The sequence below is a fragment of the Zeugodacus cucurbitae genome, chromosome 2 (assembly GCF_028554725.1).
Source record: "Zeugodacus cucurbitae isolate PBARC_wt_2022May chromosome 2, idZeuCucr1.2, whole genome shotgun sequence".
In the NCBI taxonomy this organism is placed as follows: Eukaryota; Metazoa; Arthropoda; class Insecta; order Diptera; family Tephritidae; genus Zeugodacus; species Zeugodacus cucurbitae.
In genome coordinates, this window is record NC_071667.1 from 45,838,703 (window position 1) to 45,856,051 (window position 17,349).

The 17,349-nt window shown below is 36.9% G+C and overlaps 2 protein-coding genes across 2 annotated transcripts; both read right to left on the reverse strand.

Moving 5' to 3' along the window:
* Positions 1-2,509: 2,509 nt before the first annotated feature.
* Positions 2,510-7,195, reverse strand: LOC105212403 (uncharacterized). Its single transcript, XM_011184345.3, has 3 exons — positions 6,791-7,195; positions 3,158-3,310; positions 2,510-3,075 (listed from the first exon to the last, which is right to left on the reverse strand). The coding sequence occupies exons 1-3, from the start codon at positions 7,116-7,118 to the stop codon at positions 2,903-2,905; spliced, it is 654 nt and encodes a 217-aa protein (XP_011182647.1). The 5' UTR covers positions 7,119-7,195; the 3' UTR covers positions 2,510-2,902.
* Positions 7,196-14,923: 7,728 nt separating this feature from the next.
* Positions 14,924-17,130, reverse strand: LOC105212402 (uncharacterized). The gene is made up of 3 exons (XM_011184344.3): positions 16,738-17,130; positions 15,720-15,925; positions 14,924-15,579 (listed from the first exon to the last, which is right to left on the reverse strand). Exons 1-3 carry the CDS (start codon positions 16,986-16,988, stop codon positions 15,206-15,208), a joined length of 831 nt encoding a protein of 276 aa, XP_011182646.1. The 5' UTR covers positions 16,989-17,130; the 3' UTR covers positions 14,924-15,205.
* Positions 17,131-17,349: the final 219 nt, after the last annotated feature.

Consider the following 17,349-nt stretch of genomic DNA (forward strand, 5'->3'; position numbering starts at 1 on the left):
CACATGTATGATATTAAGCCACAGAAGAAACAGAAATAATTATAATGGATATTCCAGGGCTATGGAAATATCTTAACCGATTTCATCCATCTCTTTCGATATACTCAAGAAAGTAATTCCACTTTATTCCATTAAGATTCCTCAAATGTTGACCACAATATAAAATATAGTCCTATGGAATGTTGCAAATCATTTTATTGGGTGTATTCGGAGTATGGTAAGCTCTTCAGCGGTTTCATTCATAATTCATAAAAATTACTGCTTATTTTTCACAAATTCGATATATTTCCAGAGGTCGACTTGGAAAAGATTGGGACCTTTTCGATTATCCTTATCATTAAATTTATTTAATACATAAACAAAAAGACGATAAAAACTGCATTATATATTATATTTGAAAGTACGTCTCTCACATAAGAAAATTAAAGGAAGTGAAGATACATTACAATACTAGTGAAAGCATGAATCTCTATGAAAGTAACAATTAGTTATGTAATCACTTTAGTACGCTTAATCACCCGCAAAGCTGTGAGAAGCAGTGCATGCTACGAATTGAAGTTCAAAACGCCAATGAAAGAAGACTATAAATTGTGTATCGTAGATAAGAATAAATGCTTTTCTTTACAGTTTTTATTAGATTCGCTAAATTATGCAATAATTAGAAGTGAAGGTTGTTTTATTAGCGATTACCAGTGAAATGTATGCTGATATTTTCATAAATGCATTATAATTTGGAAACTTTAGTATATGAAAAGTGTGGAAGTATGGCCTGTAAAGCCGTATTAATCTTACAATTATATTAATAGTCAACAAAGTACGTTTCATATTTTGTTCTGGTAAATGAATTTCTCTTTCATCGTCATTAGGCAAAGTCAAAGCGAAAGAAAAGCTACACAAACTTTTTTCCTAAATAGTAACCCTGCGAAATAAAGATATTAAAAAGAAAAAAATATCACTTTAATTATACTTAAATGAGAAACTTTTCACTCATGAGCCTGTTCTATGTTTATATTTTTGTACTCTTGATACATATTGCACAATGTTTAGGTCATCTAACGTAACCTAACGCAAATTTGGGTAGCACCGCGACTCTCGTAAATGGTGTTGGGCATGTAATGGTGTGGTCTTGTCGTTAGGAATTAGCTATTTGGATTTCATTAATACATAGTTCAATTACCGAAAAAATTTATATTTGTTACCTCAAAATTAAATATTCGTAACAACTTCTGGTACTATTAACATAATTATTCGAAGCAAAAATCGAGAGAGAATAAGAGAGAAAAATTTGCAAACTAACATAGTCTCCACATTTGATTGACATTCTGGGTGTTCGAAAATATGAGATCCAACATCAAGTCAACTATGAATAAGGCACAGGAAATCGAATTTTCCACAATAATTTTTATCATATTAATCATCTAAAAAGAAGTTACGTCTTTTTCGGCGTAATGTGGTTAGTTTCTTTAGCTCATAAAACCATTTTGAATGTTATCTTTGATCCGGTTAACTTACATACATATCGTTTAGTTTGCCAGGTATCTCGACAATAAGATGCGAATGTTACACATGATTTCGACGTTAGTCAGATCAATATTCAATCAGGAATGGATGTTGTTGGTCTGGATATTTGGTATGACTTAGTTTTGGAGAAAACTGGAAATACTTCACACACTTTTATGGTCCAAAATTGTGAGAATATTTTAATAGTTTACTACTAAATGCGAGTATAAATAGATAATAGACTAAAATCAATAGACCTATTGTACCTATTTAGCAAATAGAGTGAGTACGCTTTGTTCCATGCCTAGATTTGCCAATCTTCATTGTCAGTGGAATTTGACAATACTGCAGTTAGTATTAGACGCTAACGGCGAAGTTCTTTATTTACTAGCTCTTACTACCATTGCTTATTAGAACTCCAGTACTTCTGATTTGTACTTTCTGTGAGAAAGTAAAGATTTCTCGCCATCCAGCAACAACGGATATTCGAGTGGCCTCGGCTGACGAAAAGTTTAACAATATTAACCGAAATTAAAAACATTCCATTACTTATTCAATGTATTTTATTGATTTTGTTGCATTTAAAATTGAATTACTTAAGAATTAAATCCATGTTATTGTTAAGTTTAAGTTTATTGTCTGCTTATGTACATGAATCTGCAAATAATGGTCATTTAATGATATTGTCCTGGGTAGCTGTGTTGACACAAAGTCAACTTGCTGCAAATATTCCACAATGAAAACTGTGAGCAGCAAAGCCACAAAAGTTTTATTCGGAAATATTTAACGTGAACGAAACCTGAGCTTAACTTAATTATGCATAGCAAACACTTAACTGTAAGTTGCACATAATGATTAATGTAAATTAATAGCAGTCTAATGGGTTAATAATAGCAGTAATCGACTTTTAAGCGGTGACTGCAATATTGCTGATTGATTGACAAAGTTCATGGAGGACGCCACTCCTTTTTTCGTGCAAAGTGTTTAAATAAATAAAATTATTTATATATGTATTTTTATGAAATAAATATTATTCGATTTTCTTTATTATTTTTTTTTTTGTAATTTTTTATGTTTTGCATTTTTGCATTTGCATTTGCGTTTGCTTTTGATTTGTTTGGTTTTTGGTATCGCATAGTTTTCACTAACTAAAAACTAAGTACTCGACTACAAATAAATATTTATAAATATTAAGTTTTATAAATTAACTAAAATTTAGTCATTCTTATGTTGATCAATAGAAAATTATGGAAATATGAAAAATGATCAACTTTCATAGCATTCAATAATATAGGAAGGAAGGAGATAGGATAGGCGGGAGAAGTGATGTGTAAAGCTAGCTAAAAGTAGTCTAGCGGCGGGTTGTGCCGTTGTCGATTCGCTTGTTTTGTGTTGTAGACATTTAGAAGGGTTGAGCCAAACCATATTGGTTGTAGGCCAAGTCAGAGGCAGCAGCCTGACCGTTGCGGTTCCAGTCGGAGTGCACGATCTCAGCGTTCAATGGGCTGCCGGTGATGTAAGCGGTGGTGATGTGTTCCTTCTTCTTGCCCAACAAGTCCTTGAAGAAAGTGGCGCCTAAAATGTGTGAAAAATACAAATACAAAGGTTTAGTGGATAATGAACAGTTGAAGCATTCGCATTTAAAAACTTTACGCACCAGCAAGGATCAGAGCCAGAATGGAGATGGCCAAACTCTTGAGGGAGATGAATTTCACGATGCTGAAAGCAATCTTGCAGAGCACAGCCTTCTTCAGCTTCAAGATCAGGAGCAGGGGCAGGAGCATCTTCTTCATTTTCTTGCTGCGGGATTCTGCAATGAAAAGTTGTGGTTAGCAAATGTTGCGGCGTGTTCAAACTTAGTCACACTAATTTTCGTAAATGAAGTGCTAATGGGTCTGCAACAAAAGTTAATTGTTTCAAGAAACAATTCAAAAGCGCCAAGTTGCGGACGTCTGAAGCTATGCTAAATTTTTAATTGTTGGTGCAAAATATGAGCGCTAGTTAACTGCTGTTATAGAGTTGTCAATTCATATATACTATACATGCATATTCATTTCAATGAACAACCATAAAGGTGAGAAATTAAATAAAAAGCAAATACAAAGATTTCTATGCTCACGTAGCCATATTATGCGGAAAGTTGCGTGATGTCATTAAAGTTGAATTTGTGCAACACTTAAGGAATTGCCATTCTCGCAAACGCAAACTTATTCAGTTTCAACAGCGTAGAGAGCAACCGATAAGTGTGTGGCAACCATGGCTGCTGAAGATAAACACGAGGTTCCCAAAAGTATCCTAAAAGTATGCAAACAGCTAATGCGCCAGAGCACAAACAACCGCGACGCATGCAACTTTTGCAGCAAGAAAGCGGCGAAAGTTTTAAAACGCGGCAGCAACAGTGCTGGCAGCATGAATGCGGTGTAAAAAGCGGCGGCAATGACTTTCTACATCATTAGCACTTAATATCGAAGCAACTTTTTTGCTGCCTTACCGACTGTTGTACGTTGGTGCGGCAGTTGGTTGAAGTGACGTAATGCGCGAAAGGCTGAGCTTGTTTTGTTGAGACAGTGTTGCAAGGTGAAGTGCTTGCCGAGTGAGATAAGAAAATGGCAGCAAGTTTGCGAAAATTTCAACAATTTAAGTTGGCTAAGCGCGACTTTAAAGCTTTCGTTCGGATTACTTTGTGGTTTTGCTGTGGCAATAAGCTGCTTGAAGGTCGATACAATCTGCGGAAGCTTAAAGTGAGTTGGTATAATTCTTTTAACAGCGATAGGCATATTCTGTATTCATCTAAGAATAGAAGTGCAGTTTGAAAGATGTTTGTTGCTTCCATCGTGATGGTAATATAGCCTTCGCTAATTATCAAAAGCTATCTTTTTAATGACTTTAACGCTCTCGCGGCGCGCATCTAATGTGCTACTTTGTTGCCACAAAATGTTGCAAGTCAGCACTGCGTGTTGTGTGCTTTATGACTTTAGCTTCACCTTTGCTCGATGCGTAATGCACAAAACTTTTATACGACTTGAAATCGTGCTTTTAGCTGGAAATAGCTGCTTAGTGCTGAAGTTTGGTTGTGGCGCGGCACAAAAAATTTCGCTGGAAATTTTATTTTTTATTTTTCCATTCCATTAGAAATAGTCAATTTGTGTGCAGAATTATGCACAAATTTGTAGCATTAAATGTAATGAAATACAGTTTGACTTACTGGAGCTGCGATAACCATAGCATCGGGAATTCAACGGATTAGTTATGTACATTAACCACACTAAACATGTACGGTTTACATAAATTCTAAAGGTTTTAATAAATTAAATCATTCCTTTAAGGATTTTGCGTTGCCAGGCAATTGAAGTTCATGTGCCTTGAAGCGCACTACAGCTTGGTGATATTGACGCAGCAACGCGTTGCCTTAGATACGAAAAGGATTGCAAACCACAAACCACTAAAGTTGCGCGTGTTGCGCCAAAGTCAGCAACTCCCTTGGGGCCAACTAGTTATTTAGTGTGGGGAATGTTTGAGGTTGCCTGGAGAGCTGAGGGAGGGAAAAGTTAGTGGTACAAGGCAAAGTGTTGAAGCAAAAGTTTGAAAGTGTTGTATGGGGATTAGACAAGTACATTGGGTTGAATCCAGCTGTCAAAGAACTCGCTGTTGAAGAGTTGAAAGCAGGCTTGGCTTACTAGCACATTAAATAAATGTACGAAGCTTTTGTGGCAAGCCGCAAAGGCGCACACCCAAACATTGCATACGAACGCGTCGTGTGTATTAATAGTTATATGTGACAGTTTGACAGCTTTTCAGTAGAGTATCAAGTTTTGTAGGGTTAAGTGAATGGCTATTGAGTAACGCTATAAATAAGCCTCAAAGCACTGTTGGGGCTGAAGGCAAACTTATGGTTAACTCCCACACATGTGTTATGTACATATGGCTTTAAGGCGGGTTAATAAATGTCGAAATCCCCAGCTAATCCATAACGAGACTCAGTGTAGAGTAAGCACAAAAAAGAAGCGACTATATGCAGAATGCACGCTTCTGTGCTGAAATTGTTTTGCTTAGTGCTGTTGCCTTCTAATAGTAGGGAGAGTATAATCAACGAGCAATATGCGCTGTGTAACGGTTTTTCATTTTATCATTATTTGCTCAGCACGAAGATTACACAGGCCTTTGTGCTCATTTAAATTGCCAATGCAAACCACGAACACACACTCATACATATATGTATGCATTTGAGAATGCAAATGTGTAAAAGAATTTGCAAGCAGAGAGTGTATGCGTGTGCAGGTTAATGCCATTTGTGCAACAATAAATTGCATTTTGAACACACTGTCTTCAACTGCCAACTGCTGGTGGAAGTGTATTCGACCAGCAACTGTTCTGTTGTTCTTTGCTCAGCTATTGCATTCGCTCCATTTTCTAGCTGCATGTCGCTGTGCATATAGAACAGCATTGGCACCCGGGACTGCAGTAACGTCAAGCCGTACATGCTAGTGGCCAGAAGGCCGTAATTACCGTTACGATTATTACTCAATTAAGTTAATGTCGAAGTTCAGCGTATAAAAGTTATTGTACAAAGTTTTGTATTGGAAATGGTGCCACAATGGTGAATGAACCTGTTGATATTGCAGCAGGCGGTGGCGCGACTAGTAGGCGACATTTATAGCGGTTTGCTGCCATTGATTTATGTCACAGCAGCGGCAATATGCAACCGAGTTTCAGTGAACATATTATCGTTGCTATGAGTCTCGGCTGCATTAATGCGTGTGTAGTATGTATTAATGATTGGGAAGGCTGCGTAATATTGCCAGCTGTATATAATTGATATAGAATGTTTAAGAGAAGCAAAGTACAAAATTATTATAGTGTTTTCTAAAAAATAATTAAAATTTGAAAAAGGATTATAAAAAAGATGTTTTTTTTTAATTAATTTTACTTTAACTTGAATTTAGCTAATGGTTTGAAATCAATTTTAATATTTGCTAATTAAATGTTAATAGTATACTCAAATTTTTTCACCATAATTCTTTAAAAAATATTTAAAAAATTAATATTATTCCGTTAATTTTAATAATAATTATTATAAATTAATATCAATGAGCAATAAACCGTTTGCTCTTTTCATTTGAATAAATTATGAATCAACTGCTGGACTCTTTAACTGTTATTGATATTTAATTAACTGATATTTAATTTCATCACGAAATTATATTTTGTAATTTCACTTGTTCTGATTTGCACTACACAACTTCTTCATTTTCAATTGTTTAATTTTCGTTTGTTTTTTTCTTCTTCTTACCCTCCATAGCACGGCCAGCATATTCGTTTTCGCTTTCCTCATCCTCATCACCGGGCAGAGCGAAGTTCAATTCGTGTGTAGCCAGATAACGTTCGACGCGCTCATCAACCGATTCAACACCCTTGGCGGAGGCTCCGAATGAGCGACCAGTTTCAGTGCGTTCTACACGCATACCACCGAACAGTGGGAGCGAGTCGGCACTGTCGATTCTATTGATCAAACCAATGACATCCTTTTCGCTGTTATCCAGCTGTTGCAGTGAGGGCAAAGCGGCAGCGCTGCAGACGAAGGACGCGATGAGTACGGCACAAACGAATTTCGAACACATTTTGTTTTGAGTTTTTTTAATTTTTGTTAATTAATTTAACTAATTAATCCGTTTTATTGTGGGTTGATCACACAGCACACACCGTTTGAAGGTTGAAATTGTTTTGTGATTGATTAAGTGCCAAGCACGAGTATTTATACGAGGGGAATCTATCAAATCGAAATGCAGCTAATCGTATAGCGGTGTATTGAGTTGTCGCGTAATGAAGTGTCGCAGTTAGCTCGACGCGCTTAGGCAATTCGTGGCCGAAAAAGTTCCAACTTTTTCCAATTCCTATTTTGTCAACTAGAAATCGGAAAGAAAGAAAATATGCAAACGCCAAAATACGCAACCAATAATATCACGTACATACGTACGAACACACGCATATTAGTGCATGCTAAGTGAATTAGAGGAATCAAAAGGCTGGAGAGCGGTGGTGGGGTGTCACAGCGAAGCGTCAGGTACGCGACGTTGCATTTCAAATAAGCAAAATACAAATTGCCATTAGTACTATACGACCAGTGTTAGTGCTATCACTTTGCTGACCAATACGCAATGCTGCTGGCTTAACCGCCCGCCGCAGCCCGCTGTCCGCGCTCACCAGCGCGCCGTACGCTAACCGTTCGCTTTTGATTTTTGGATTCCGATTTTTTCGACACACATATCCAAAGCGAATGAATTTCTTGTCCATAACGGCATGGCTGCCAGCAAAAGCAACAGCAACAGTAACATCAGCACTTTGAGTGTTAGGTTTGCTGCCTGCAAGCGCCAAATTCGGCGTCTAGCTTGCCTTATTTTCCTTTCTTTCGCCACCTCGGCAACTTCTTTTGGCAATTTGTCACGCTTCTGGCGGTTTATTGTTGTTGCTACACCTGCCACCCAAACGAAAGGGAAGTCGCCAACGCACAGTGCTTAGCCGTGACAGTGCTAAGTTAACATCGAAAAGTTAGAAAATAAATGTGGACAAACCAACAAAAACAAAAAAAAAAAACGAAAATAATTTGTAAAACTATATTTCGTTAGCAATTGTCCTATTTCAGTGGAATTGTTGTTGCATTTTCATAATCATTAATATGCGTCACGGATGCCTGGGCGTATATGTGTCACACGCACACACGCGCATATTGCGCTGCAAGCCCATGTACGTGATTTTATTCAATTATGACTGCTGGCCACTGGGCGCTAGCCACTAGCCGCTAGCCACAAATATGAACTCGTGCGCATACAGTCACCGAAGCCGCAGTGGATTATCTGTTCCAAGTTCTTTTTCATAAATTTATGCGTCGCCTATCACCCACCCAGCGCAAACACAACACACACACACATATACACACATACAGTCGGACGAGTGACTGAATTAATTTCATCATTCGTTTCTATGAAAGTCAGCAGTTTATTAATATTTTGCCGGTGTCCCTTAATGGCAATTGTAAATACAAGCGCAAATGAGTGTGTTTGCACATGTGTAGTTACGCACAAATTATTCTATTAGCCGTTGTTAAACGGTACTTGCAAACCACTTCGTCTTCCATAGCATAAGCTGGTCTTTTACCATTCCTCTGCTCAGCCAGTTGGCAGTTGACCAGCGCGCACAGCACACCCCCGCTCACAAAAGCGCTTTGGGTAATTGACATTCTACTGCATTTGGCTTTATGTGATTTTGTGCCCGTTCATTGTGTCTCAATGGCCCAGATTCTTTTCCTTTCCTCGCATTCTAGTGCTTTCGATTTCAATAAAATTTCTTTTTCGTTCGTTTTGTTCGTTTCTTCTTCTTGCTATTTTTGGTCAATTCATTGTTGACACACACAGTTACAAGTGAAGTGCTCTTGAATGGTCATGTCGGTTATTCTGTGCCAAGGCTACCAAGTATATAAATATGTACATATATGTAGTTATTCACCTGTGTTTTGGTTATGGACTCATCTGCTTTATGCGATGATTGCTTAAGCACTTAATTCTCCAGACTTTGTTTCCACTTCTAACTTTTTGCAATAAATATATAAAATACAATAATTTAAGATTATTGGAAGTCAGCAGTTTTCCTCTTGAAGGAGCCGTTAAATTGTGGTATTTTGGAATGGTCAGCGAATCTTCAATCAACAAAGCAGTAATGTATTGAAATTTTATGTAGAATTATCTTCATTTCTCTTGAAGTATACTTGTACACAAGCCGACTTGTTTGATGATATGACTAATATATCCATTGGTTTTTCTATATCTCCTTCTAAATGTTTTCACATCTCAACAAAAGTTGCTAAGAGAGTATTATAGTTTTGTTCACATAACGGTTTGTAAGTCTAAACGAGTTAGATATAGGGTTATATATACAAAAATGATCAGGATGTCTGTCAGTCCGAAAAACCTATATAGTGTCATAACTAAAGCTATAAAAGTAAAATTTGGTATAAAGGATCGCACTAGGAAGGGGCGTATCCGGATGTAATTTTTTTATCAACCTATTATATATCAACCAAACTTTCTGCAGCCATTTCTATTACGTGTCCCATTACACAACATAAAAATTTATATAATGGGATAATAGCCACGCCCACCTCCCTTACAAAGGTTAGGTTAACAAGTAAGGAAGGGCTAACATTTTATACTTTTGGAATTTATTAATTTAATTTTATTAATATAACAAACAATTTGACTCACTTACACATATATGGTATAAAGTCCATTGAAGGTTTGAAAACCGTAATATTAAGTAAATGGGAGATAGAAGAAGTTATGACCCGATATCACTCATTTTTGGCACGGAGACATATTATTAGAAGAAACATATTCCCTCTGAATTCATTCAAAATATCTGTGAGACTTACCTATATTTTCGGTAAAAAAAAATTAGAAGCGCTGAGTTCCTCATATTCGATATAAAAAAGAAGGTGATGCCACACTATAAATGTAGTATTTGTGTAAAGTTAATAGAATAACGAAAATCGTCATATATAGTATATGAGGGCTGAGGTAATTCCTGAACCGATTTCATTAATTTTCACCAGCAAGGTACACAACATCCAAGACTATACGCTCACTTAATTTTGCTAAGATATCTCACATATTCACCAATACATATATGCGGAATAAAGCTCACCGTATTTTTGAAAAACCTATAATTAGGTATATGGGAGCTAGGAGAGCCGATTTTAATGATTTTTGGAACAGAGACACACTATTAGAAGAAAACAATTTCCTCTGAATTAAATTAAATTATCTGAGAGATTTACTCATATTTTCGGTTAAAATTTACCCTTAGGCGCTGAGTTCAACATGTTCGATATCTGAGGCCTTGAAAAGTTATAGTGCATTTTCGACAATTTTTTCACAAGTGAAGCCAGAAATAATATGCACTATTTGTTTCCTTATGTTTACATTATAAAGTGAAGGAATAAGACGGAATTCAAAATTGAGTTATAAGGAAAGTAGTCGTGGTTGTGAACCTATTTCGTCCATTTTTTATCCGTGTTACCAGGGTGTCAAGAAAATATTACAAACCGAATTTCATTGAAATCTGTTGAGTGGTTCCTGAGATATGGTTTTGGACCCATAAGTGGGCGATGCCACGCCCATTTTTCATTTTGTAAAAAAAATTGAGTGCAGCTTCCTTCTGCTATTTCTTCTGTAAAATTTAGTGTTTCTGACGTTTTTCGTTAGTGAGTTAACCCACTTTTAGTAATTTTCAAACCAACCTTCGTATGGGAGATGGGCCTGGGTGTGTTGGGGTACGTAAGAGAACCGACTGCACAAAGTTTGGTTTATATAGTTTCATTGATTTGCGAGATATATACAAATAACCGATTTGCATCCAAACATGCCCCTTCCTAGTGAGATCCTTTATTCCAAATTTTACTTTTATAACTTTATTTATGGCTTAGTTATGACACTTTATAGGTTTTTGGTTTTCGCCATTTTGTTGGCGTGGCAATGGTTCAATTTTGTCCATCTTCGTTGTTCCAAGTTTCGTTAAGATATCTCAATTTTTACTCAAGTTATTTTGTAGCAAACTGTACAACCTTGGAAAACTATGTGCAAGCTACAAGCGATCCTTACATACAGGGGTACTAAGGTCGAGCAAAGAATGCGATCAGTCATATTTCTATAATAATGTCCAAGTCGAGTTCTCCTCTTGACGAAAGTGAGGCAGATGACGTGTAATAAGGAGTTAAAATAACGCGGTTTTAGGTTCTGTGTACTATTCAGGCAGCGCACCAATCAGAAATTATGGAGCGAAACTTTTAAATAAAATAATTTAAATTTGTCTGATTAAGTCAAATAACCATTCACGAGATGTTATGGCTTAAATCAATGGAAAATTTACTAGTGGTATTTATGTCACCAAACAAAATACTAAAATTAAAAAAAAAAAATCATGGACTCGTATTATTCTCTTATATGTATTTTATTACAACATCGAAGAAGTTAGTTTAAAAACGTAATTTATATCTAATTTTAAAATATTTATTTTTCGTTATTGAATATAAATTTCAATTAATTCATTAATCATAATTTTAAAATTCCACATTCCATTTGTAAAGTTTCCCGTGGCTTTCGGAAATGATAAACTTTGGCAAATATAGGTTTCTGTTGCAATTGGCTACATTTTGGTATTTGCGCTTCCAAAAAATACAAAAGGTCTATAATTTTGAAATCCATTAAGCAAGGAACTTGAAATCAGTCAGATAGAGGTATCGCACAATAAACGAAATTGGAAAATGAGCAGTAAACGGTAATACCATAGCAGTCTCAAGCAACTATGTAAGTTCAACAACATACTTAGCATTCCACAATTTCGGTAATTTGCGATTCACTGCGCACACACAGTTCTCGTTTTGAGGCTTTGCTCGTTTTACGGTACCATCAAGTACTTTAGACTCATTCGCTCATTCAGGTGTCTTGCCATCAACTCTACCAACCAAAAATACTTTATTTTCTGCAATACATACACATATGCAGCTATATTATGCTCATGTACGTACTTGTACATATGACAAGTACACATACCAAACATTATTTGCACGGATGTGTTTACGGTTTAAGTACAAATATATGTACGTACGTTGCACTTGCTATACGCACTCATTTTGCGTTGTCAGAATATATTACACACAAAACACAACAAAGGCCAAGCGCCAAAGCAGTGCTGAAGATTTTATGACAGGCTCCGAGCGGGTGCAAAACGGAGTGGGTCAATTGATACTCTATGTTTCTTATTTCCACTACATATATGGATATCCAATGTTGTGCCACATGGAATCAGCTACGAATGCGTTCGATAGAAGATGACTAAGCGTCACATCGGCGGACCTTGAGAGGTTTAGATTTAAATCCACCAATGAGATAGTCATGCGGTAGTTTTGACCTAGACCGATTTACTGCTGGGTATACCCGACTGCGCCGTTTGTTCTGCTTTTTCCCGCATGGATAAGGAGGCGAAGCGAATGGGTCTGGAGGTGAATGAGGACAAGACGAAATATCTCCTGTCATCAAACAAACAGTCGGCGCATTCGCGTCTTGGCTCCCACGTTACTGTTGACAGTCATAACTTCGAGGTCGTAGATAATTTCGTATACCTGGGAACCAGCATCAACAACACGAACAATGTCAGCCTCGAAATCTTGCGCAGAATAACTCTTGCCAACAGGTGCTACTTTGGACTGAGTAGGCAATTGAACAGTAAAGTCCTCTCTCGACGAACCAAAATCAAGCTCTACAAGTCGCTTATCATTCCCGTCCTGCTTTACGGTGCAGAAGCTTGGACGATGTCAACATCAGATGAGACGACACTAGGAGTTTTCGAGAGGAAAATTTTGCGCAAGATTTATGGTCCTCAGAACATTGGCAACGGCGAATACCGCAGACGATGGAACGATGAGCTGTACGAGTTATACGACGACATTGACATAGTTCAGCGAATAAAAAGACAGCGGCTACGCTGGCTAGGTCATGTTGTCCGAATGGACGAAAACACTCCAGCCCTGAAAGTGTTCGATGCAGTACCCGCCGGAGGAAGCCGAGGAAGGGGAAGGCCTCCACTCCGTTGGAGGGACCAGGTGGAGAGCGACCTGGTTACACTTGGGATCTCCAACTGGCGCCGAACTGCGAAGGAGAGAGACAGGTGGCGCACTATCGTCGATTCGGCTATAACCGGCTAAACGGTTGCAACGCCAATCACATACATACCCGACTGGGTACACCCGTCAGGCTCAAAATCTTGCTTACCTCTGACGATGACACATGAGTGAATGTAAGAATGTGTATAGCATTTCCATTTCCATGTTATGATTCTGAATGAAATATCCCACTTGTATACTTGCGGTTTATACCGAAATGGCGATATTATTACAGGTAACCGAACTGCAGTACTACAGGACCACAATTTATCATATCCCTTTAAGCGACGAATTTCATCAAAACTTTAGGAGAGAGGCACTCTGAGTCAAATACATACTAATGTAAATTAAGGGTATAAGTTCCTTAGATATTCGGAGAGGAAGGCCTTCTATCTATCCTGGTTCGGTTGAACTTCTATAACTCAAAGATCTCCATAACTCGCACTCTTGAATTGGCTATATAAGTCAAATTTCATAAAAAATTCCTTCTATAAATCGAACTTTTCGACCAGGGCATAATAATAAAATATTTAAAATTTTACTATCGAGGTAGAATTTTAAAAGCGTCCCTCTATATCTTATGGATAAATGTTTTAACATACATATGTACATAAAACTTTATGCGGAATAAATCAATAAAACTGTGTATAGATCTATTTGTTACAGCTTTTTGAAAAATTGTCTGTTTTAATGAAAACTTCTATAATTTGAAGTCTCTGTAACTCGAAGTTTTTTTGAGAATTATGGTGATTCGAGTTAGGGAAGTTCAAATGTATGTCCAAAAGCAAACAAACTTCATGATTTATTTAAACTTTTAATAAAACCTTAGTATAAACTTTTAATACGCAATTCTAAAATTATTTTGAAAGCTTTGTGGGAGCTCTGTGTCACTAACAAGTTGTATTAAGTAGAGTATACTCTTGAGTACCTACATTAGAGTTGTTTTATTACTCGACCAATGCCAACGAAATTCGGCTCATAACAGTTTTTTGGCATCCGAATGATATAGTTTGAAAATTAGCGAAATCGGTTCACAATCAAGCCTATCCATATACCTCAAATTCAAATTTCATTCGTCCTCTTTACAATATATATGCAAATATTCGAAGGTATTTGAAAAAATTCAAAGGATATGTATTCTTTCTAATAGTGTGCCTATGTGCCGAAAATGAGCAAAATCGGGTCAATATTTCCTCTAGCCCCTATATACATTATATAATGTTTTCAAACTTCCGATGGACTTTATACCGTATATATCGGTTAATATATAATATATCTTAGCAAAAAAAGTGAACGTTAGATATTTGATTTAGTGTTGCTTAGTGGCAAAAATAGTTAAAATCCGACCTAATTCCTGCCAACTTCCATATACTATATTTATTAATTTTCTAGAGGATTGTATGCTGAATATATAGGCCAAAATTTTTGGTTTTGTTGAAATGACAATGTGGTAAAATATGCTCTTCAAATTGGACAGTGTTGTCTCATAAGTTATGCTGATGACAAACAGATTGCGCTAAAATGAACACTTGATATCTTCATAATTTATGATAAACTAATTAGTTTAACCATAATTTATTTACGGATTCTAAAATAACTTGGTTTATGCTTAATTTAATTTATCTATAATTATAATTTATTAATTTATCCTATGCATAAAATTACATTCTTATCATTAAATTTTTACCACCATGAGGTTTGAAATCCAAACAATTTGTTTATGATTTATAATTTCGAACTTTATTCGCTATTCTTTGTACATGCTGAATAACTGAATACTAACAAATATTAATACATATCGGTCTAAGTACCTAGTACTCATTAGCAGTTAGTTTTCAAATCGTTTAAGTAATGTTTTTAAATAAGTATCTTCAACTTTAATAAATTACTACGAACTACAAAGTATACATTGAAATATTTAGTATAATGTAAATTTTAATGAAGGCACATTTTTGGCATTTCCCATGCGATGGTGAACACCCCTACAATAAGCATTTAGAGCTGCTCCTCTTCGGCTTCTTCGTCGTTGACTGCGGGAGCTTGTTCACTGTAAGCCAACTGTTGGGCATCCAAGCTGCGTGCATATGGATATGATGATGCAGCGCCCGAAGACCAACCAGCTGAGTTGCCACCTGACCAACCGGCCGCATTGTAGCCACTGCCAAGAGCACCACCGAACTTATTGCCCAAACCGCCGAACAGACGAGAGCCACTGACAATGAGTGCTAACAACAAAGCGATCTTGGCTACAATCACAGCCTTGGTGGTGAGCAGTGCCAAAGCACCGAGCACAATGGGTACGACAGCGAAGAGTTTGGCACCAATAGCGATAGCAATAGGACCCATCATCTTCTTCAATTTGCCGCGACCTACAACAAAGGCAGATGATATCATATCAAACCAATTAATTTAAGGGAATCATATTTTAAATGTATGAACCCATTGAATTTGTGTAAAAGCAAAATCTGGGATTTCTCTTGCTAACTACTATGTTTTTGATGAGTCTCACCTTCATCGAGTGCGCGTGCCATTTCTTGTGTAGCTTCAGCGGGAATTTTCATCTCCAAACTGTGGGAGACCAAGAAATCAGCAACGTTCTGCATTGCGATGTCGACCAAGCGTCCGCTGCGTTCATCAGCATTTTCAGGTAATTGTGCGTATATTTCGTTTTCACTTAAAGCTTTACCGCTGCGTGCCACGGACGAACCAGAATCTCTGCGAAAACAAAGTTGATAATGTGGTCAACATTAAAATAAATGCAAAAAATTAAAATTATAAAAAACAATGGATGAAATTAATATTCAAAGACTCCGCCAACTTGCATATAAGAGCATTCCATAATTCGTAGACTATGAAAACTATAAATCCTCCTTCTCTTTTAATCCTACTTCTCTTTTAATTAATAAATCAATTATTTAGACATTTAGAAGCTTTGCTCCTATAAGTTGTTTTTGATATTCTAAGAGAGTGGTGAATCGAACGAAGAGCAATGGTCTGTTGCAAACAAATACGGACAGTTTGACTGGAGGTTTTATTTCCTTAATATTATATCCACACATTTTTGATTACATTTAATTGGATAACTGTGTTGAGGCTTTGGCGTGTAACCAAAAAAAAAATGTAAATTGAACCTTTCTATTGGAAAGAGAAAAATCGGTAATGATTTCACGTTGTATCACAATTTGGGTTTATTTTTATGTGATAATGACAATAATGTCAATAATATAAACTATCCTCAACTGGGAAATATATACAGCACGATTAAGTGCTAATTCCAGCAGTTTAACGGTATCACCATCTTTTTGGATATGTCTTGTTTTCGATTTTTAATTCAGTGTTACTCAGTCGACCAACTCATACGAATATTTTCACTAAACTGTTATCACATCCTTTATGGGTTAGGTAATCACTTGCATAATTCGGCGTTCAAATATATAATCGTAGTTATTGCGTTGCTTGTCGTTAGGCAATGTATTAGTTTATAGTTTTATTTTGTGTTTATGTACATCACATGCACTCAGACACACCTTTTGAATGAAATGCCATTGGCGAGTTCGATGTTGTTACTTCTAGCAGCGCGATTCAATGCCGTAATACCCTTAACGGCGAAGCAAGTGGTCATATCCTCAGCTTCGAAACAGCTGCCAAGGTAGCGGGCGGCAAGCGCCAATGAGCTACCATTTTCACCTTCGACACGATTATCTTGTACACTTGGCGCGGCCCAAGCGCAGCTGACAAAGAGCAGGGCGGTGGTGGCGAAGATGGCGAACACTTTCATTTTCACAAAAATTTCTTATTTGATAACACACCGAAAAAATATGTTTCGAATTCGTTAGCGCGTCACTTTCAGTTGAATAATTCGTTGCGTTGCGCGTGCGTGCAATGCTCGAGAGCGTTAAGATGAATTTGATGTACTTGTCTCGAGAAAGACACCCTTTTATACTGGTTCCTAAAAAGTACTGAGATAGTTGGAGTTCGTCGCTGCCGCTTTCAACGCCTCAGCTCTGCTGCGGTGCAGTGCCGAAAAAGCAATTACAAAACATTTTTACCGAAAAATTAAATAAAACCAGCAGCAGCCGCTACAGCAGCAGCGGTAACAGTGTAGCAGCGCGCCAGAAAAATTTAGTGAATGAAGCGTC